Source organism: Salvelinus fontinalis, chromosome 13 (genome assembly GCF_029448725.1).
Source record: "Salvelinus fontinalis isolate EN_2023a chromosome 13, ASM2944872v1, whole genome shotgun sequence".
Lineage (NCBI taxonomy): Eukaryota > Metazoa > Chordata > Actinopteri > Salmoniformes > Salmonidae > Salvelinus > Salvelinus fontinalis.
Window position 1 is genome coordinate 10317947 of NC_074677.1, and position 23308 is coordinate 10341254.

Here is a 23308-nt window from a genome sequence, read left to right on the forward strand (position 1 = left end):
TTGCACACAAAAAATCATACAATGATGGAAAGACCTGTGTGTTGTCCTTGTTAATGCAGACAGAGAAGAGCTCCAACTTCTTAATTATAGCCTCAATTTTGTCCCGCACATTGAATATAGTTGCGGAGAGTCTCTGTAATCCTAGATTCAGATCATTCAGGTGAGAAAAAACATCACGCAGATAGGCCTGTCGTGGGAGAAACTCGTCATCATGCAAGCGGTCAGAGAAGTGAAAATTATTGTCAGTAAAGAAAACGTTAAGATCGTCTCTCAATTAAAAAAAAAAAAAAACGTGTCAATACTTTGCTCTTTGATAACCAGCGCAATTCTGTATGTTGTAAAACGTAACATGGTCGCTGCCCATATCATTGCATAGTGCAGATAATAAACGAGAGTTCAGGGGCCTTGTTTTAACAAAGGTAACCATTTTCACTGTAGTGTCCAAAACTTCTTTCAAGCTATCAGGTATTCCCTTGGCAGCAAGAACCTCTCGGTGGATGTACAGTGTACCGAAGTGGCGTCGGGAGCAACTGCTTGCACAAACGTTACCACTCCACTATGTCTCCCTGTCATGGCTTTTGCGCCATCAGTACAGATACCAACATGATCAGCAGCTAGAGTAACGGTAAATGTAATTGGATGTTAATTATTTGACTAGGCTAATTGTATTTGACATTGTGTTGTTATTTCGCTGAACACTAGATAGCTAAATTGTATTTTTGGTAGTGAAACGAGGCTGCTCAGCCGAGAAAAAAACCTAACCCAAATGTATAGCCCCGTTGGAAAGTATAAATGGATTGTTTGAAAATGTGAAGATTATTATATTTATTTATTTGTATAAATGTGAATCACATTTTTATTTGGCGTACCCCCGACGGCATTGTGAGTACCCCCCAGTTTGGGAATACCTGCTACAAACCAACACAGGGAGTTCAGAGATAATCACAGGTACACTATAATTACAGTTCAAACTAATGCCCAAATCAAGCTCACAATGAGTATTGATGTTTTAAAGCACCTCTTCTCATGGCCTCCTCCTCAATACATATTACAATAGACAGGGCTGGTAATTAGCCACTCTGACATTAGCTAATTATTTTAAACAGATTTGAAGGCTCTCGATTAGCAAACTGCTATTTAATTGAACCTGAATGTATTTTGTCATTGTTTTGTCTGGCTATGTTGTATGTAGCCAAACGTCCCCTCACGTAGACTGACAGGCTGTGTCTGAAAACATTATCCTTGTTTCCTCTCTCCTTGTTTCCTTAATTCCTCTCAAAGCTCATTAGAAGAGGGGGTCCCAGTGAGCGACTTTCGATCCTTTCCGCCAATTACTTTTGAGAGGAATTAAGGAAACAAGGATGTAGGAAGCAAGGATTTGATGTTTAGTAATGTTTTCAGACACAGCCCAGGCTCCATCAAGTTTGTCTCGCCAGATAGTTGTGAGATCATTTATATGTCTCTCTTGTCTGAGGGAGCCCAACAAAGTTGCTACCATACGTTGCAGCCAATGTAATGACGGTCATCAATCCACCTAGCAACTAGAGCCAGGCTATCATTTATCTCTTTGCTAGGGCTCTGGGAGCAGCCCGGGCTCCTGACAATGATCTGCAATCACTAAAAGTCTTCTGCTGCGACTTGGTGACCTATCCATATATTAGAGCCGTAGTCCACATATAAATAAGAAGAAGGCTAGTACACATCATTTTGAGAAAACATGGAGCTTTTTAACATGCCCGACAGAGGGACGGAGGCTTATGCTTAAAGATTTCTCCAACATCATGTTAATGGTTAACAATTAAAGGGACACTCATTGTACTGGAGTGAAGACGTGTTGTACAAGGATATCTAGTGAGAGAGGATCTGAGGCTCTGGAAGACATTGTTTGTCTGACTGCGTCTTTTTTTGCAGGTAAATGGAGATCTTTCTAATGCATCCTGTTCCTAATATTACCATATTTCCAGCTGTCAGTATCCATGTCCTGCAGATACATATCAATGGGATAATTCGTTATTATCCCTGATAGTGATGTTGGTATTTTTAAATGTTAAGGTCTGGAGTTGTTTTCTAGATATGTAACTCTCAATGACCAGATCTCTTCTTTACATTGGGTTTCACATAAGATGTTGCTATATAGCAATATCCCATCAAAAATACAAATAATAATAATGCTAACAACAAGGTATTTCTATCTTTATTAACCAAATATGTTTGCTTGCAGCCTAACATTTTATGCCGCTGCTGTGCCAGGTTGGTTCTCTATTTTTTTTGTTATCTATTCAAGACCTCTCCAAATGGGATCTGCATTTGGCCATTAATAATGTTCAACAATTTAGATTTCCCAGTAGTGCTATTAACCTACTGAAGCATGCTGAAGTCAATCAGTTTGGGAAGTTTAAACTGCAAGGAGGTTCCGCAACCTGACATTAAAGTGGCACAAGGGAAATGAAAATGTGAGGACACCGAAATCAGTCTAAACATTTTGTAAAAATCAGTTCATGCTGTCTATTAGCAAGCAAATTACCACAAATTAATGCTGCTGTCTAGTCAGATTTTCAAATCAGGATGGAACAATATTGTAGGAGTAAGAAACACTGAATTACAGCTTAGAATTCCTTAGTAAACAACATTAAAGCGTAATATGACGTTATAACGTACTAAAACCATGTAACAAAAGGAAATGTAAATGGACAGTTTGACAGGTCTTTTTACACTACAGTGTTGGGTTGTCATTGGAGTTCTATTTCAAATCGAATCAAAATTTTTGTCACATGCTTCATAAACAACTGGTGTAGTAAACTAACAGTGAAATGCTTACTTCCCAACAATGCAGAGAAAAAAATAGAAAAATAACAAATTAATAGAAAAATAATAAGACAAGGAAAAAATAGAAGTAACAAATATATATCTTTTTTTTATTCATCCCCCTCTTCCGAGGACAAAAATATATATTTCTTGTTTTAACAGTTTTTTTTGTTACGTATACATACTGTACATACATTTTGCATACTACATACATGGTACCTTTATATACATCATTTCAAAGATATATATGACAAAGGTATATATACACTGCTCAAAAAAATAAAGGGAACACTTAAACAACACAATGTAACTCCAAGTCAATCACACTTCTATGAAATCAAACTGTCCACTTAGGAAGCAACACTGATTGACAATAAATTTCACATGCTGTTGTGCAAATGGAATAGACAAAAGGTGGAAATTATAGGCAATTAGCAAGACACCCCCAATAAAGGAGTGGTTCTGCAGGTGGTGACCACAGACCACTTCTCAGTTCCTATGCTTCCTGGCTGATGTTTTGGTCACTTTTGAATGCTGGCGGTGCTTTCACTCTAGTGGTAGCATGAGACGGAGTCTACAACCCACACAAGTGGCTCAGGTAGTGCAGCTCATCCAGGATGGCACATCAATGCGAGCTGTGGCAAGAAGGTTTGCTGTGTCTGTCAGCGTAGTGTCCAGAGCATGGAGGCGCTACCAGGAGACAGGCCAGTACATCAGGAGACGTGGAGGAGGCCGTTGGAAGGCAACAACCCAGCAGCAGGACCGCTACCTCCGCCTTTGTGCAAGGAGGAGCACTGCCAGAGCCCTGCAAAATGACCTCCAGCAGGCCACAAATGTGCATGTGTCAGCATATGGTCTCACAAGGGGTCTGGGGATCTCATCTCGGTACCTAATGGCAGTCAGGCTACCTCTGGCGAGCACATGGAGGGCTGTGCGGCCCCACAAAGAAATGCCACCCCTCACCAGTCAGTGTCTAGTTTGAGTGTCTAGTTTGAGAAACAGCCTTCTCACAAGTCCTCAACTGGCAGCTTCATTAAATAGTACCCGCAAAACACCAGTCTCAACGTCAACAGTGAAGAGGTGACTCCGGGATGCTGGCCTTCTAGGCAGTGTTCCTCTGTCCAGTGTCTGTGTTCTTTTGCCCATCTTAATCCTTCATTTTTATTGGCCAGTCTGAGATATGGCTTTTTCTTTGCAACTCTGCCTAGAAGGCCAGCATCCCGGAGTCACCTCTTCACAGTTGATGTTGAGACTGGTGTTTTGCGGGTACTATTTAATGAAGCCAGTCTGAGATATGCTTTTTCTTCGCAACTCTGCCTAGAAGGCCAGCATCCCGGAGTCGCCTCTTCACTGTTGACGTTGAGACTGGTGTTTTGCGGGTACTGATTATACTTTGGATCAGTACACCCAGTCATTACAAAAGATACAGGCGTCCTTCCTAACTCAGTTGCCAGAGAGGAAGGAAACCGCTCAGGAATTTCACCGAGGCCAGTGGTGACTTTTAAACAGTTACCGATTTTAATGGCTATGATAGGAGAAACTGAGGATGGCTCAACAACATTGTAGTTACTCCACAATACTAACCTAATTGACAGAGTGAAAAGAAGGAAGACTGTACAGAATAAAACATATTCAAAAACATGCATCCTGGTTGCAACAAGGCATTAAAGTAATAATGCAAAAAATGTGGCAAAGCAATTAACTTTTTGACCTGAATACAAAGTGTTATATTTGAGGCAAATCCAATACAACTTATTACTAAGTACCACTCTCCATATTTTAAAGCACGTGGCTGCATCCCGTTATGAGTATATCGTTAAGGACTGGGGATTTTTTTCAGGATAAAGAATTTATGAAATTGAGCTAAGTCCAGGCAAAATCCTAGAGGAAAAACTGGTTCAGTCTGCTTTCGACCAGACACTGGGAGATAAATTCACCTTTCAGCAAGACAATAATCTAAAACACAAGGCCAAATCTACACTGGAGTTGCTTTCTATTCAGGCTATAACGTGACAAAATGTGGACTAAGTCAAGGGGTATGAATACATTCTGAAGGCACTGTATGTGATATGTCAAAAGAGATTAGTGCATAAAGGTTAAATACAGAAATTGGTTAACTATTTAACTAACTATTTCCATTGTAGTTCTATTGCCATGGCTCAGGTGAACCTGATTGTATTTTGCCATGGCTCAGGTGATTGCAGCACAAAACCAATTTGGATAGTATTTGCTTGTAATATATATACAAGTAAGACATGCATTTTTTAACAATTGCTTCTACTATTGTAGCTGGCAACTCAAGACCACATGCTGTGTTCCCGTAATGTGATTAGGGGTGTCAATTTCGGCTATTTGTTGTCTGTTGAATCAATGAGTGGCCATGCCAACAAACAGTACATTTAAATATCCTGGTTCATAGAATGTTAATTGTTAATATTTCTAAATATTTCTCTCCATGCAGCTCTCTCAAGGAAAAACACAGTACATGAATGTTATTGTATTTAATTCAACTCACTATCATTAAACCATGAAAGACATCATTCAGTGATGTACCAGACCAATGTACTCCCATGGAGCTTTGCTCAATTGTAGTTTAGTGTTCTCTACTACATAACTTACTGGGTTTTACTGTTTAATGCATAACATATGAATTAAAGTAAATACTGTATGGTGTCTAATATAACTTATATGATTATTAGATGAACGGAAGAGATAAGGATGATTTTGTATAAAGTAAATATGGCGTCTGTCTGTTGGATGGTGATATGGAATCTCAAGCAGAATAGTTGTTATTCTATTAAATATCCCTCCACTCAGGTGGCTGACACTTTGTTATTCTGCGGTATCTATCGCCTTTCAATGTCCCCCTGGAACAGAGGATTTTGTTGGCTGTTTATTTAACTGTGTGTGTCCAAGTTCGGCTTGTGGCGGTAGGCGAGCTCCGTATAAGTATCTGTCTCAGCCTTGATTCCTGAATGAAGAGTTGAGGGCACAATAAGTAACACTTATTATCAAGGGACACATGGAGGTATGCTCGAGTTCACCGCCATATTTTTGATGGAGGCCTCTGGATACAGAATTGATAGGCTCAGTAAAAACCTGCTGGATGTCCGCTCCAGTTAAAAGGATTTATGGTGTAAGAGCTCATACTGTAGTCATTAGGGACGAATGGAGAGGCAGCAACACTGGATGGCGTACAGACATGGCTGTCCTCACTGCAGCAGTCGAAACACAATCTCAAAATGACATAGTTATTTTAGAAACAAGAGGGTGTGAGAGAGAAAAAGGGAGGGAAGACTTTTGTTTGTGAATGACTTTTGTTTGTGAATGACGTCAGAGTGTTTGGTATCATTGAGAACTGCTTAATCTTGTGGTTGTCAATGGTTCCAATACATTCCCTACACTTCTGCTGGCCCATAGACTACTTTCAGGGCGAGGAACCATCTAACATCAAGTTGTAAATTAGTGAACTACTCTTTTAAGGCAAGCTTTCCTCTTTTGACCTTGTGATGTGTCTAAATTTTTCTGTGAAGGAGGGGTTTGCTAGGGTTTGCCCTCGTACTGGAGTTCATCAGAAACATAATTCAACTAGGCATTGTACTACCTGGCCTATACTGGAATCATGTGATCTGAACTAAGCGATATTTGCATATTTTTGCAACATTTATTTCAATGTTTAAAGAATACTCCCAAACTATGGGTTATTTGTTTTGTTACAAACATTCCATACACTTTTCACATCTCCATGTTTTACCCTGGTGACAGCCATTTAATCCTCTTGGAATAATGATTGAATGTGGTGAACACAGTTAAACTGACGGTTTGTGCTATCAGCGATTCACATTGACACCCACCATTGTACTGTGAAGCAAAAGCCTTGACACCGGGTTACAAGTGGCTCTGACAGCTATCATAGATTCCCTATCATTAATTGTGATAATACAGTAACATGCAGCGAGACTGTGTACACATTCAACACTGCTGACCTTTCTCTTGAATAAATGAATACCTAATGAATAATTCATCATAATTATTTGTATTATTTTTCTGCCTTGTTTTCGGAGTAAAAGTAATACACATGCCACAACCACGCGTGACCTTCTCATGGAACAATGATGAATATTTATAGAGCACTATTTTCACGACAAAAGTGGTCAGAGTGGTGTATGTGATTTAACATTATTTACGCTATTTAGATAAACAACAAATAAGTGATGTTCCTCTAAATATTTCAGTCAAAACCGTTTTATTACTTGAGTGGTTATAGTATTTCAATTACAAGAAGAGGGATTAAACTCATCATGGTCCAGACTGAAGCCGTCAGTAGCTCTCCAGGACCAGTGTTGGACATCTCTGCTCTGTAGATATTCAACTTACTGACAGTTTCATTTGTTGTCAACTGCAACATGAAACAAACTTTTACAGCAAGGGTAGTAGTAACTGGTTTAAGGGAAGCGGGAGGATTTATACTGTTCTCTCTGTCCATCTAATCGGTCTTCTTATTTACTTAATGAAATACATGTGAACATTGATTACTAAGACAACTTAGTAACTGCATGACAAGGAGAGGCAGTTGATTAATGAATGTAGCGGGTAGTGTTGATGGTATGACCATTTACAGATCATAAGGCAATCCATAGTAAGTTATTTATCATGTCAGATAAATAAAAGCACAACCAATCTTTCAAAACAACCTTTAAGGCAAGCTTTCCTCTTTGTTGCAAAGCGAACAAAGGGTCACTGAACTAAAACACTCCAATAGGCTGTATTGCTGGACAGAGCAAAGGTTATTGGCCTTTTGTCATGAATATAACTTTTTTGTTTTACTGTTGAATATTGTTATTTCACTTTTCCTTAGGTAATACTTTTTTGAAGAAATCAGTCACTCACGGTAACCTTTAGTCTTAGATTTGCATCACAAATTGGTCAGTTCTCCAATAGTTTTGATATATGCCCACGGAGACTTGCTCTTCCTTGTCCCCGTTTGGTATGCGCTGGAAGTCGAATTGGTATTATGAGCATTATGATATTCCTCCACTGAAGTTCATTGGATTGAAGGTTAGGCAAAGAGGTTAGGATCCAATAATCTGTCCTGAATACAAATCACATGTTGTTTGTTACCACCAGTTCTCTTGGGGACTCAGAGAGACATCAGTTTAGGCTTCTCTCTTTTTCAAATAAATGGTTTGACTGGGCTTTTCCACAAAGCATGCCTACTGGAGAATGCCAAGGATATGCAAATCGGACTTGGCGTACATTCTCATTGTAAATTGAAATTTAGCACAGGTGCTGACATTTAAATCAATGTATCATGATAATTGTGACAGAATAAATTTGCAAAACACTAAGCATACGTTTTGTTTCCATAGAATGCTTGAATCATTTCTAATGAGCCTCGTGTATGTCATTTTGTGTTGAGTGTGCATAAAATCAATTTATAAGCCAAAAATTACCACCAATCAATAGACACACTGGATGTAGGAAAATAGACGCTAATGCTTCAGAAAGTATTCACTAACCTCAACATTTTGTTGTTTTACAACCTGAATTTAAAATTGATTAAATTGAGATGTATTGTTGCTGGCCTACATACAATACACCATAATGTCAAAGTGGAATTATGTTTTCTAATGTTTACAAATTAATAAAAAATGTAAAGCTGAAATGTCTTGAGTCAATAAGTATTCAACCCCTTTGTTATGGCAAACCTAAATATGTTCAGGACTAAACATGTGCTAAACAAGTCACATAATAAGGTGCATGGACTCACTCTGTTTGCAATAATAGTTTAAACCTAATTTTTCAATGACCATGTCATCTCTGTACCCCACATATACAATTAGCTGTATGGTCCCTCAGTCGAGCAGTGAATTTCAAACACAGATTCAACCACAAAGACCAGGGAGGTTTTCTAATGCCTCGCAAAGAAGGGCACCTATTGGTAGATGGGTAAAACGAAAAGGGGTCATTGAATATCCCTTTGAGCATGGTGATGTTATTAATTACATTTTGGATGGTGTATCAATACATGCAGTCCCTACAAAGATACAGGCGTCCTTCCTAACTTAGTTGCCGGGGAGGAAGGAAACCACTCAGGGATTTCCCCGTGAGGCCAATGGTGACTTTTTAACAGTTAGAGTTTAATGGCTGTGATAGGAGAAAACTGAAGATGGATCAACATTGTAGTTACTCCACAATACTAACCTAATTGACAGAGTGAAAAGAATAATAATATAATTTCAGTAGTTCTCTATTATGATAAAAAAAATATCGCATAGCTCATTAGTACACCTTTGTGGTTGAATATATATGTATCTATTGTAGGTCCTAGGATACAACAATGAATAATGTGGAACAAATAAATACCATCAAAGGACACCTTAAAACCTTTTCTCAATAGGGGGTGCTGTTGGCACTTTGTAATAATTTCGTTCCCAAATTAAACTGCCTCGTACTCAATTCTTGCTCGTACAATATGCATAGTATTATTACTATTGGATAGAAAACACTCTCTAGTTTCTAAAACCGTTTGAATTATATCTGTGAGTAAAACAGAACTGGAGTTAGAGCAATTTTCCTATGAGGATGTGAGAATGCTGAAATCTGCCGGCTGTTCTGAGATCCGTTTATAAATCTGCCTGTCTTCTATTGGTTGAGATGCACTGCATACGCCTTCCCCTGGATGTCAGCGAATAGTGAGAATTGAAATGGTGTTGCTAGGCAGATCTGAGAGCTTATAAATGGGCTGGGAACGTGGGGTCCGTCCTTTGTTCTCTTCGCCAGGACGCAGAAAGGACCTCAGGATGGCGTTGTAGAAAGCTCCCTTTATAGCCGTTAGATATATCCGGCTCTGTTTTTATTCGATATAGGTGTTAAAGACATCATAATGTTGTCATTTTAAACCAAGTTATATCAGTTTATATCATTATATTGCGATTTTTGGATATTTAATTATGCTGCGTTTTAGTGAGTTGGGCACGTCTTTGCCACATGGCTAATGTTTACTGCTAATTCCAACGTTGAAGGCGACAATCTACAACCGAGCAACGATTCTTTTGGACAAAGGACACCTTGCCCAAGATTCTGATGGGAGCTCATCAAATAGTAAGAACTATGTATGATGTTAATTTGTTGTTCTGTTGAAAAATGTAAAACTCATATTCCGCCATTAATCTCAGTGCGGTCTCGCTTTAACGCACGCTGTATGTCGTAGTAACGTAATTTTAAAAAAATCTAACACAGCGATTGCATTAAGAACTAATGTATCTTTCATTTGCTGTCCAACCTGTATGATTAGTTACTGATTAGACTAGGTGCCTCTCCCAAGATTTCTCCCGACAGATTGTTGGCAGTTTGGCTACTTTTCTCATTGTATAACCACGATTTGTGCCGCTAAATATGCACATTTTCGAACAAACTCTATATGTATTGTGTAATATGATGTTATAGGACTGTCATCTGAAGAAGTTTTGAGAAGGTTAGTGAAAAAATTTATATATTTTGCTGGTTTATTCATTATCGCTATTGTTGGCCGGAATCAATGCTGTTGTGTGGTTGGCTATTGTAGTAAGCTAATATAATGCTATATTGTGTTTTCGCTGTAAAACACTTAAAAAATCTGAAACATTGGCTGGATTCACAAGATCTTTGTCTTTCATTTTCTGTACGCTGTGTATTTTTCAGAAATGTTTTATGATGAGTATTTAGGTAATACACGATGGTCTCTGTAGTTATTCTAGTTGCTTTGGTGAGAGTTGTGATGGTGGCTGCAATGGTAAACTATGATTTATACCTGAAATATGCAAATTTTTCTAACAAAACATATGCTATACAATAAATATGTTATCAGACTGTCATCTGATTAAGTTGTTTCTTGGTTAGTGGCTATTTATATCTTTATTTGGTCAAAATTGTGATAGCTACCTTTGCAGTAAAAAAATGGTGGAATAAAAAGTTGTGTCTTTTGCTATCGTGGTTAGCTAATAGATTTACATATTGTGTCTTCCCTGTAAAACATTTTAAAAATCAGAAATGATGGCTGGATTCACAAGATGTGTATCTTTCATCTGGTGTCTTGGACTTGTGATTTAATGATATTTAGATGCTAGTATTTACTTGTGACGCTATGCTAGGCTATGCTAGTCAGCTTTTTTACTGATGGGGGTGCTCCCGGATCCGGGATTGTGATGAAGTAGAAGTTAAAATGTACAATAATGAACACCTTGTGAAACAGCTGTGAAAACCAACCTGGCAATATTTAAGATTTTTAAAACATAAACGTTGATGTTTTTTTTGGTACAGTTAATCATTATTTTATTTTCACATATTTTTTTCTATATATGCATGTCAAGAGTGTCAAGTTCCTTGGTGTCCACATCACCAACAAACTATCATGGTATGTGTATGTATGTGTGTATATATACACGGATAGATTGTTGTTTCCATCAATGTAATTGTCTGCATCATTTCCAATCCACCATATATTTTTGGGGTAAATATATATATATACACACATACATACATACACATTATGTACATAAATATCCATACATATACACACACACATATACACATATATATATGTATGTATGTATTTATGTATATATATATGTGTATATATATATTTACCCCAAAAATATATGGTGGATTGGAAATGATGCAGACAATTACATTGATGGAAACAACATTCTATCCGTAATATTAAAGCTGATCCACTCCCTAATATTATTTTTTTTAGCTATCATGGTCCAAACACAAGAAGAGGGCACGATAACACCTTTTCCCCCTCAGGAGACTGAAAAGATTTGGCATGGTTCCCCAGATCCTCATAAAAGTTCTACAGCTGCACCATCGAAAGCATCCGGACCATTTGCATCACCGCCTGGTATGGCAACTGCTCAGCATCCGACCATAAAGCCCTACATAGGGTAGTGCGTACGGCACAATACATCACAGAAGCCAAGCTTCCTGCCATCCAGGACCTATATACTAGGTGGTGTCAGAGGAAGTCTTAGACTCCAGTCACCCAAGTCATAGACTGTTCTCTCTGCTACCGCACGGTAAGCGGTGCCGGAGCGTGTTTAGTACAAACCGTTCCGCAACGTAGCAAACGATCATCAAGTGAACTGAATGCACCTCAGGTGTTTTTGTCTGGGGCTACAACATAAATGTGTGCAGTTGGGGTACTCGGGGAGAGCTCAAAGAAGTCAGTTATGTTATCAAGGTCCTGGGGAGTCATAGGCTGTTGTTCCATTCCAGTGCTAACATACTTGATTGAAATTCTCAAGGGCATGGTGTTTAGTTGAATCAGATGTGCTACTATTGGTCTGGAACAAAAGCCTGTACATCATGTGGGTCCCCAGCAACAGTATTGAAGAACACTGCTAACCTATATTGTATAAGAAATCCTGAGGTTTTACTTTATCAAAAACGTCATACAAAAGCCACATCCTCACACAATAGTAGCATCAGCTGCACCATCGAGAGCATCCTGACGGGTTGCATCACTGCCTGGTATGGCAACTGCTCGACCTCTGACCGCACGGCAAGCAGTACCGGAGCTCCAAGTCTAGGTCCAAGAGGCTCCTAAACAGCTTCTACCCCCAATCCATAAGACTCCTGAACAGCTAATCAAATGGCTGCCCAGACTATTTGCATTGCCCCCCCCCCCACGCTGCTGCTACTCTCTGTTATTATCTATGCATAGCCACTTCTCCACCGGTGCCCCCGCACATTGACACATTGACTCTGTACCGGTACCCCCTGTATATAGCCCCACTATTGTTGATTACTGCTGCTCTTTAATTATTTGTTATTCTTTATTCTCTAACTTTTTTTAGATATTTTCTTAAAACTGCATTGTTGGTTAAGGGCTTGTAAGTAAGCATTTCACTGTAAGGTGTTGTATTCGGCGCATGTGACAAATAACATTTGATTTGATTTGGTCGGTCAGACATCACTTGATGAACATCACTCGATTGTGCTTCACAACAGAATGGACACAATAGAACACTGTAAAACTATGCTGAAATGCATAACACATCCTCTCTCTGTTATTTCTGTTTTCCTCACAGATGTACTGTGGATAGCAAGGTATCGCGGGTCGCTTGGCTCAACCGCACCACCATTCTCTACGCGGGGGCTGACAAGTGGTCTCTGGACCCTCGAGTGGTCCGAATGGACAACACACCCATGACAGAGTACAGCATAAAGATCCAGAATGTGAATGTACACGACGAGGGGCCCTACGTGTGCTCCATCCTCACAAGCAACAAACCCAAATCATCCAAAGTGCATCTCATCGTTCAAGGTACTGCACTTCTTCTTCTCTCAGATTCTGTACATTTACATAGTTCACTTGTGGTTTGTGATGAGAGATTTGTCAATTTTCCTTCTAGACGCATAGGGCTGAATAGATATCACTATCTTTGCATGGTAGTCTGACTGATTTTAGTGTTACGTTTACAGATGCTATATTTCAAACTCGGGACTGTGATTGTTTTGACTTAACCAGTGGGAAGGCATGAGAGATAAAGAGAAGGAAAACTTCTTAGTCACCTTCGCCAGGATGATCTAATTATATGAAACTTGCCAAACGTGACTCCCTGAGATGAAATTGGGATTTAATCTAGGTTTAATTTCAGATCGTTGATAGATATTGATTTGGGGACACAGCAAGTTGGGGAATACCGTGGCCCCGTTTCAGTGCAAGGGCTTACTAAATCAGCTGTCGATACCTGGACCTTTGTTATCATTTACAGTGAACTCAATTTTCTTCTCGCTCAGTTTCCAAAAACAATTAGCACCACTGCCCTTTGTCGGTTTTAGTGGTACAGATCATGTAGACACACTCATTTGACGTTTAATTAAACCTGAACAAGATTAACTAAGGATGAGACAGTTTTTTATCATGTAAGATCTTGCATTTAGAAAGGGACTAATGCAACAACAAACAACAGTATGCATGGAATCATAAAATAATTGACATTAGACATTATTTGGCAATGTCTATTTCTTGCTCAAAAGAGTCTCCAAGGGTTCTTTATTGTCTTATTTGAAAATGCTACTTTTTTCTAAGAAAACAATGTATTATCTGTTACTCATTAACCTATTGAATTTAGCCCTGACACTAATTACTGGGAAAATAAATAAAATAATTGCCAGTTATTTACTTTTAGAATTAGCAGCGGCTTTAAATAATAAAAAATAAAAAAAGAGTTCAGTCTGTGAACACAGAACAAATTACTGTACTTAAATCATTATTCCAAACTGTAATTAACAGATCAGTGGAAGGAATTCCGGCTACTCTGTATAATTACTCTTCATAATATGTCATTAATTTATATGCTGCTGCTAGTCTGTACTTTATTTTACTCTTATTATTATCTATCCTGATGCCTAGTCACTTTACCTTGCCTTCATGTGCATATCTACCTCAAATACCTCATACCCCTGCATATTGATCTGGTACTCCCTGTATATAGTTCCATTCTTGTGTATTTTATTCCTTGTGTTAATATATACACTACCATTCAAAGGTTTGGGATCACTTAGAAATGTCCTTGTTTTTTAAAGAAGAACACTTTTTTTGGTCCACTAAAATAACGTCAAATTGATCAGAAATACAGTGTAGACATTGTTAATGTTGTAAATGACTATTGTAGCTGGAAACGGCTGATATTTAATGGAATATCTACGTAGGCGTACAGAGGCCCATTATCAGCACCCATCACTCCTGTATTCCAATGGCACGTTGTGTTAGCTAATCAAAGTTTATCATTTTAAAAGGCGAATTGATCATTAGAAAACCCGTTTGCAATTATGTTAGCACAGCTGGAAACTGTTGTTCTGATTAAAGAAGCAATAAACCTGGCTTTCTTTAGACTAGTTGAGTATCTGGAGAATCAGCATTTGTGGGTTTGATTACAGGCTCAAAATGGCCAGAAACAAAGACTTTCTTCTGAAACTCGTCAGTCTATTGTTCTGAGAAATGCAGGCTATTCTTTGCGAGAAATTGCCAAGAAACTGAAGATCTCGTACAACACTGTGTACTACTCCCTTCACAGAACAGCACAAACTGTCTCTAACCAGAATAGAAAGAGGAGTGGGAGGCCCCGGTGCACAACTGAGCAAGAGGACAAGTACATTTGAGTGTCTAGTTTGAGAAACAGACTTCTCACAAGTCCTCAAATGGCAGCTTCATTAAATAGTACCCACAAAACACCAGTCTTAATGTCAACAGTGAAGAGGTGACTCCGGGATGCTGGCCTTCTAGGCAAAGGTCCTCTGTCCAGTGTCTGTGTTCTTTTTTGGGGGGCAACTGCTCGGCATCCGACCTTAAGGCGCTGCAGAGGGTAGTGCATACGGCCCAGTACATCACTGGGGCCAATCTTTTATTTTTATTGGCCAGTCTGAGATATGGCTTTTTCTTTGCAACTCTGCCTAGAAGGCCAGCATCCCGGAGTCGCCTCTTCACTGTCTAAAGATGGCCAGTTTATTGCTTCTTTTATCAGGACGACAGTTTTCAGCTGTGCTAACATAATTGCCAAAGGGTTTTCTAATGATCAATTCGCCTTTTAAAATGACAAACTTGGATTAGCTAACACAACGTGCAATTGGTCATGATTGCACGTTGTCATGAGTCATGATTGCTGATAGTGGGGCTCTGTACGCCTATGTAAATATTCCATAAAAAAATCAGTCGTTTCCAGCTACAATAGTCATTTATAACATTAACAATGTCTACACTGTATTTCTGATCAATGTGATGTTATTTTAATGGACAAAAAGTTTTTCTTTCAAAAACAAGGAGATTTCTAAGTGACCCCAAACATTTGAACGGTAGCGTATATATATTTTTTTACTCTGCATCGTTGAGAAAGGCTCATAAGCAAGCATTTCACGGTTAATTCTACACCTGTTGTATTTGGTGATTTGATTTATTGTGGTTTAGAAGTGGAAGCTTTTGGCACGGATTGATTTTAATTATACCTCATCATATTTTTGCACACTTCACTATTAGATTGTAAAGGTGTTTGGTCTCGGATAAAGGAAAAATAACTCACAAGAAATCAGATTTAAAAAAACAATACTCCATGTTTTATGATTGCAGACTTTTGCCTTTACTTGTAATTTTCCTAAACGTGGCCCTCTAAGATACTGCACAACTCTTAAGTTGGTGTGTACAACATGGCTGAATTTGTCGGGTGCATTTTATTGTTAGATCCAAAGAGACTTTTCCTGGAGAGCAGCACTCTTGAGAATTGCTGTGTGAGAGTGAAGGTGACTCATGGGTGCCAGGCCGTTGGTTCACGGAAACTAACACAGCACGGCAGCCCTTCACTGCACCTCAGCTTTTAATATTGCATGCTGTGTTTAGCCATGAAATGCTTCACAAAAAAATGGTATCACATTTCTCTCCTGCAAGCTCAAAACAGCACCGCACTGCTTTCTCTGCCTTCCTGCCTATTTATACAACACAAGGAAGAGGTAGGGGTAGAATTGTTCTTGTCTCTCTACAATTACTGTATACCTTTTGCAGAGTTACAGTAAAACACATGTATTTCTGCAAATGGATGTTTTAGATTATGATCTGCTTGGATATTGCTGTAATGTCAAAACTGCATCTATTTTGGTTTAGAATGTAGTCAACTGGAAAACCATATCTTTGCGAAAACTGCATGCACTTCCAAAACATCCATCTGTGATATTGATTAGAAGTAATTCAATAGGGGACAAGTAATGAAGGAGAATGTACAGGAGCCCCAGACAGAAACCTTAAACTTGGATTTTGCCTCAAACTTTGAGCTTTTCATTTTGTAGAGAACACAAAGAAGCATTGTAATAGGGCTTTATAAGGGGACCAAGGTCATTTGATCGTTGCAGAAGCAGCATTTGACTACAATTATCTCTCAACCATTTAAAACTGAGAGAAGTGAGAGAATCACAGTTTGTATTCACAAGACATCAATGCCACTTTCACAGAAAATACAGACTTTATAGGAAGCCATGTTTTGTCAGAAATTCATAACATTCACTTCTGTTTCTTATTAAGATTTTATAGCTGTAACCTTCATCCATGCTTCTCAACCTGGAATCTCTATTAGTTATTATATCTTGAAAAATTCTTAGTCATTCTAACTTGTTTCTCAAACCTGATCTCACATAGATACACAAGGCGAGTCGTGGCATAACGTGAACACGCCCCCAAGTAGGGTACAGCCGTAGGGTACTCCCGTTACGCCCATCTAAGCAAACTACTGACATTTTTTTGTTGTTTAAACGTTTTCAGCAGCAGCACGTCTTTTATTAACATACTTGGCTGTCACACCAACAAATTATTGTTTTGTTGCATATTCTGCCACTCTGTGTTACCCGACCTGCTAACACTGACAGTAAAGCTAGTAAATCTGTCGCATTATACTTACGTCACTGTTTGTTTAGCCCTTGCTGTTTAGCTGACGTTAATCTTGATCTAATTCGCTAGTCTTAGAAATGTTGCGTAACTACTTCCAGTCTTTGCCTGCCCTTGAACGGACTAGGTATTTAGAAAAGTTGATTCTTCTTGGCTTGCCTATATGTCCATTCAACTTGCCGGAGACCAGCTGGGGAGACAACCCTACCAAATGGCCCAAAGTAGACTAAGGCAATATCTAAACCTATTTGGTGGAATCTCCAGGTTTGCGTAGTATCCAAGTGTTGAAGAACATTATAGCTGTTATTTAGACAGATTCATCTCACTAGTCCTTATTACAAGCTGTAGAAAAACCCATGGAGTTGGTGGAATCATCCTTTAATTCATGGCCACTTTCTCAGTTGGGTCAGGGGCGCTTTAATTAGGTCAGGTGGAAATGTCCGACAGAGCTCAACTCATTAAATAGAGGAAATCGCCACCGCCCGACCTCACTGCCTTCTCTTCCTCAACTCCGTCTAACCCACACATTCTGTGCGTCCATGAATCAACACAAATTACCAAGTAAATATACCACTTTGTGGTTAAAGGAATTCCTGCCTCAGTGTCATCCATTCCTCTGTCACCTGACCCGTGACCACCTGTTCACCTTCACTATTGTCAGTCATCCTACCTGTCCAGTTACCCACACAGATTCCAATAATCTTTCACAAGCTAACTAGCAAACTTTACGCGATACACATAGCTAGTTAGATACAAACAAGTGTTAGCGACTTACCGGTGATGAAGTGCTTTGAACACACATAAATGTATCGAGTAACCGGAGCCCACAGCTTTCCATCATCATCATCATCATCATTGCGGAAACCATGAGGTTCGTGTAACCTGGTCCTTGGGCAGTTGATGAAACTTCATTTGGTGTTGTTTTCTCCCACTATTGTTCAGACAAAATGGTACGCAACAGCTTTTCGGCATCTTAAAAGCAGGGTTAGCTAGCTAGTTGAAGAAAGTCCGTCGGAATCGGCTCTTTGGCTGGTAATTGTGACGTATATTCCATGCAAAGGTATATCTGTTAAAAGTGTTTTTAAGCATGCTGTAGTGTGTTAAGACGACATGGAAGTATGTTAAAAACGACCAACCAACCAAATCCAAAATGTTTATAGAATGATAAAAAAAAAGAATACAGCCATTGTCAGGTTATGAGTAAAGTAGGCAATTTAACATAGGAGAAACGGGAGTACCCTACGGCTGTACACTGCTCAGCGACGTGGTCATGTTAAGCCTCACCATGTGTATCTATTGTGAGTTATAACATTGATATGGCTTTTTAACATGAAACCACAGAAGGCAGAATAGAACGATTACCAAATAGCTCACCTCAGGAATATCATCAACAAAAAGCCCTTCTACAAAGGCATTTATCCCTACTACAATAAGCATTGTATTGTATAGACATGTTATAACATTACAGGGTCTTTCATGTTACCCTTACATTGAAAGATGCTGAACCTATTTCATTGGCATTTCATACTGAGAAACACCCCATGCCTGATCAACTTGTCTGTAAGTCTCTTTATAAGAAAACCCAATGAACTCTTACTAACAAGTGAAAGTGTGCTTCTAGATGTTTCAGAAATGTGAAAATGAGTTCAGTTTTCATTCATAAAAGTAGTCTAATTAATTACATGAAGAAAAACCAATGAAGGGCTATACATCAACATGGTCTATTTCACTTAAAAGCCAAAACTCCATCATCTCCATTAGCTAACTAAACACTACAGCCCTAAATCAATTGTATTTGTCAAATTCTTCGTAAACAACAGGTGTAGACTAACAGTGAAATGCTTACTTACGTGTTCCTTTCCAACAATACAGAGTTAAAGATAAAGTTAAAATAAAAATATAAATAGTGACACGAGGAATAAATACACAGTGAATAACCAATAACGAGTAAAAAATAAAAATGGGTTTATACAGCGAGTACCAGTACCTAGATAATGTGCAGGGGTATGAGGTAATTGAGGTAGCCATGTAAATATCCTGTAGGTAGTTGTAAAGTGACTAGGCAACAGGGATAGATAATAGACTGAGGTGTAGCAGCAGCGTATGTGAAGCAGTAGCAACAGCGTATGTGGTGAAAGTGTGTGTATGTGTTTGTGAGTGTGTGTGTGGCATAATGATGTATGGGTGTGCATGTTATATGTTTGTGGGCGTATGTAGTGTGTGTGTGTTGGGGTGTCATGGTAAGTATGCCGGTAGTTCTGGTAGCCATCTATTAGTTCCAGACTTGGTGCGCTGGTACTGCTTGACGTGCGGTAGCAGAGAGAACAGTCGATGGCTTGAGTGGATGGAGACAATTTTTTGGGCCTTCTTCTGTCACCGCATTGTATAGAGGTCCTCGGATGGCAGGGAGCTAGGGCACCAGTGATGTACCAAACATTTCTTGACGATCTGAGGGCCCATGACAAATCTTTTTAGCCTCCTAAGGGGAAAGAGGCGCTGTCATGCTCTCTTCACAACTGTGATGGTTTATATGGACCATGTGGACACCGAGGAACTTGAAGCTCTCGACCCGCTCCACTACAGCACTGGAAATTAAGATAATTGATTGCACCCAAATTGACCATTTAAATTTATAAGATTCATATAATCTTCAATAAAAATAGTACCTAACATCCGATTTGGACCATCATTCTTTCTAACAATGAGTAAGACATGAGGAATCCAATAAATTATTATCAGCCACCCAAAGACCCCCACACCATTCCCACCCCAACAACTGGCTTGACCACACAATTTATTTTCATCATGAGTCAAAGCAATTGGTTTTCTACCCAAAGCTGCAAAAACAATATTGTGATCCATTTAATAAACATAAAGAGACCAGCAAAATGGATATAAGGGAATAGCCAGAACTGCAGCATCTAGTAAGCAAAGCTTGGTACTTTCACACTAATTTATGGTAAAGAATGCAAGTGACTTCAATGACTGGTTTCTCTGAACAGGGGAATAAAACATCACCAGATTCCCAGGCAATAATTTACAAAGTTTGAAGAAGCAATACTCCAAGCAGCAGCTTCATAGTACTTGTCAGACATAGAGAACTGATACTGTTATGGCTGTCGCTTTCCTCATCCTCAGATGAGGTGAGGAGAGAAGGATCTTCGGACCAAAATGCGGAGTCAGGGAAATAAGCCATTTTTATTACAAATACGACGTAGACTAAACAAAACAAAACACTTTCAAAACTTACAAAATAACAAAACGACGTTGACGCAACCTGAACATAAACTTACATAGACAAACGTAAACTCACGAACAGGAACGGACATCGAAACATACGAACAGCCAAACAGCTCCAAAAGTGAATACATCGAAACAACACGAAGACATCACAGGAGACAATCACCCACAAACAAACAGTGAGAAATGCCCTACCTAAATATGACTCTTGATTAGAGGAAAATGCAAACCACCTGCCTCTAATCAAGAGCCATACCAGGCAAACCGAAACCAACATAGAAACAGATAACATAGACTGCCCACCCAAAACACATGCCCTGACCAAAAACACATAAAAACTAACATAAATAGGTCAGGACTGTTACAGTACCCCCCCCCCAAGGTGCGAACGCCGGGCGCACCAGCACAAAGTCCAGGGGAGGGTCCGGGTGGGCAGTTGACCACGGTGGTGGCTCAGGCTCCGGGCGCGGTTCCCACCCCACCATAATCCATCCTAACTTCCTCCCACAAAGAATGTCCACCCTCTTTTTTCCCCCACACAATTCTCTTAATAATATATTTAATAAGGATAACACCGGGACAGAGAGATAAATCAAGATAGAGGGATAGATAAGACTATAGAGATAGATGAAGATAGAGAGGGAGATTAGGATAGAGGGGCAACTCCGGACTGAAAGGCAGCTCCGGACAGAGAGACAGCTCTGGACTGATGGGCAGTTCTGGGTATCCAGCCTTTTCAGGCTGAAGGGCAGCTCATGGCTGACTGACGACTCTCGATGCTCATGGCTGGCTGACGGCTCTCGACGCTCATGGCAGGCTGACGGCTCTCGACGCTCATGGCAGGCTGACGGCTCTCGACGCTCATGGCAGGCTGACGGCTCTCGACGCTCATGGCAGGCTGACGGCTCACGACGCTCATGGCGCTCTGACGGCTCTCGACGCTCATGGCGCTCTGACGGCTCTGGCTGCTCATGGCGCTCTGACGGCTCTGGCTGCTCATGGCTCTCTGACGGCTCTGGCTGCTCATGGCTCACTGGCGGCTCTGGCTGCTCATGGCTCGCTGGCGGCTCTGGCAGATCCTGTCTGGTTGGCGGCTCTGGCAGATCCTGTCTGGTTGGCGGCTCTGACAGATCCTGTCTGGTTGGCGGCTCTGGCAGATCCTGTCTGGTTGGCGGCTCTGGCAGATCCTGTCTGGTTGGCAGCTCTGGCAGATCCTGTCTGGTTGGCGGCTCTGGCAGATCCTGTCTGGCTGACGGCTCTAGCGGCTCCTGTCTGGCTGATGGCTCTAGCGGCTCCTGTCTGGCTGACGGCTCTGTAGGCTCATGGCAGACGGGCGGCTTTGCAGGCTCATGGCAGACGGGCGGCTTTGCAGGCTCCTGGCAGACGGATGGCTCAGATGGCGCTGGGGAGACGGATGGCTCAGATGGCGCTGGGGAGACGGATGGCTCAGATGGCGCTGGAGAGACGGATGGCTCAGATGGCGCTGGGGAGACGGATGGCTCAGATGGCGCTGGGGAGACGGATGGCTCTGGCCGGATATGGCGCACTGTAGACCTGGTGCGTGGTGCCGGAACTGGAGGCACCGTGCTAATGACAAGCACCTTCCTACTAGTGCGGGGAGCAGGGACAGGGCACACTGTATTCTCAAAGCCTACTCTATCCCTGATGCGTGGTACCGGCACTGGTGACACCGGGCTGAGGACAAGCACATCAGGATTAGTAGGGGGAGAAGATACAGTGGGTTCAGGGCTCTGGAGACGCACAGGTAGCTTAGTGCGTGGACCCGGAACTGGAGGCACCGGGCTAGATACACGCACTACAGGGAGAGTGCGTGGAGGAGGAACAGGGCTCAGGATACGCACTGGTAGCCTAGTGCGTAGTGTAGACACTGTAGGTACTAGGCTGGGGCGGGGAGGTGGTGCCGGAAATACCGGACCGTGGAGGCGTACTGGCTCTCTTGAGCATTGAGCCTGCCCGACCTTACCTGGTTGAATGCTCCCGGTTGCCCGACCAGTGCGGGGAGGTGGAATAACCCGCACCGGCCTATGTAGGCGAACCGGGGAAACCATGCGTAAGGCAGGTGCCATGTATGCCGGCCCGAGGAGACGCACTGGAGACCAGACGCGTTGAGCCGGCCTCATGACACCTGGCTCAATGCCCAATCTAGCCCTACCAGTGCGGGGAGATGGAATAACCCGCACTGGGCTATGCACACGTACAGGAGACACCGTGCGCTCTACTGCGTAACACGGTGTCTGCCCGTACTCCCGCTCTCCACGGTTAGCCTGGGAAGTGGGCACAGGTCTCCTACCTGCCCTAGGCCCACTACCCTTTAGCCTCCCCCCCAAGAAATTTTTGGGAGTTACTCACGGGCTTTTCGGGCTTCCGTGCAAGACGTGTCCCCTCATAATTCCGGTTCCGAGCTTGATTCTCCGGCTTCCATCCACGTCTCCTAGCTGCCTCCTTAAACCACCGCTCCTGGGCTGTGGCTGCCTCACTCTTCTCACGAGAGCAGCGATATTCTCCAGTTTGAGCCCAGGGTCCTCTACCGTCCAAGATCTCCTCCCAAGTCCAGAAATCCTTATTGCTCCGTCGAGCATTCCCATACCGCTTGGTCTCTGTATTTTGGTGGGTGATTCTGTTATGGCTGTCGCTTTCCTCATCCTCAGATGAGGTGAGGAGAGAAGGATCTTCGGACCAAAATGCGGAGTCAGGGAAATAAGCCATTTTTATTACAAATACGACGTAGACTAAACAAAACAAAACACTTTCAAAACTTACAAAATAACAAAACGACGTTGACGCAACCTGAACATAAACTTACATAGACAAACGTAAACTCACGAACAG

General features: G+C 41.0%; 1 protein-coding gene across 3 annotated transcripts in view; it reads left to right on the forward strand.

Moving 5' to 3' along the window:
• Window positions 1-23308, forward strand: part of opcml (opioid binding protein/cell adhesion molecule-like) — a 363698-nt gene that overhangs the window by 261376 nt on the left and 79014 nt on the right. For all 3 annotated transcript variants that reach the window (XM_055941638.1, XM_055941639.1, XM_055941637.1), the window contains one exon: window positions 12879-13114. In XM_055941638.1, the coding sequence (XP_055797613.1) occupies window positions 12879-13114 (236 nt within the window). The remainder of the gene's footprint in view (window positions 1-12878; window positions 13115-23308) is intronic.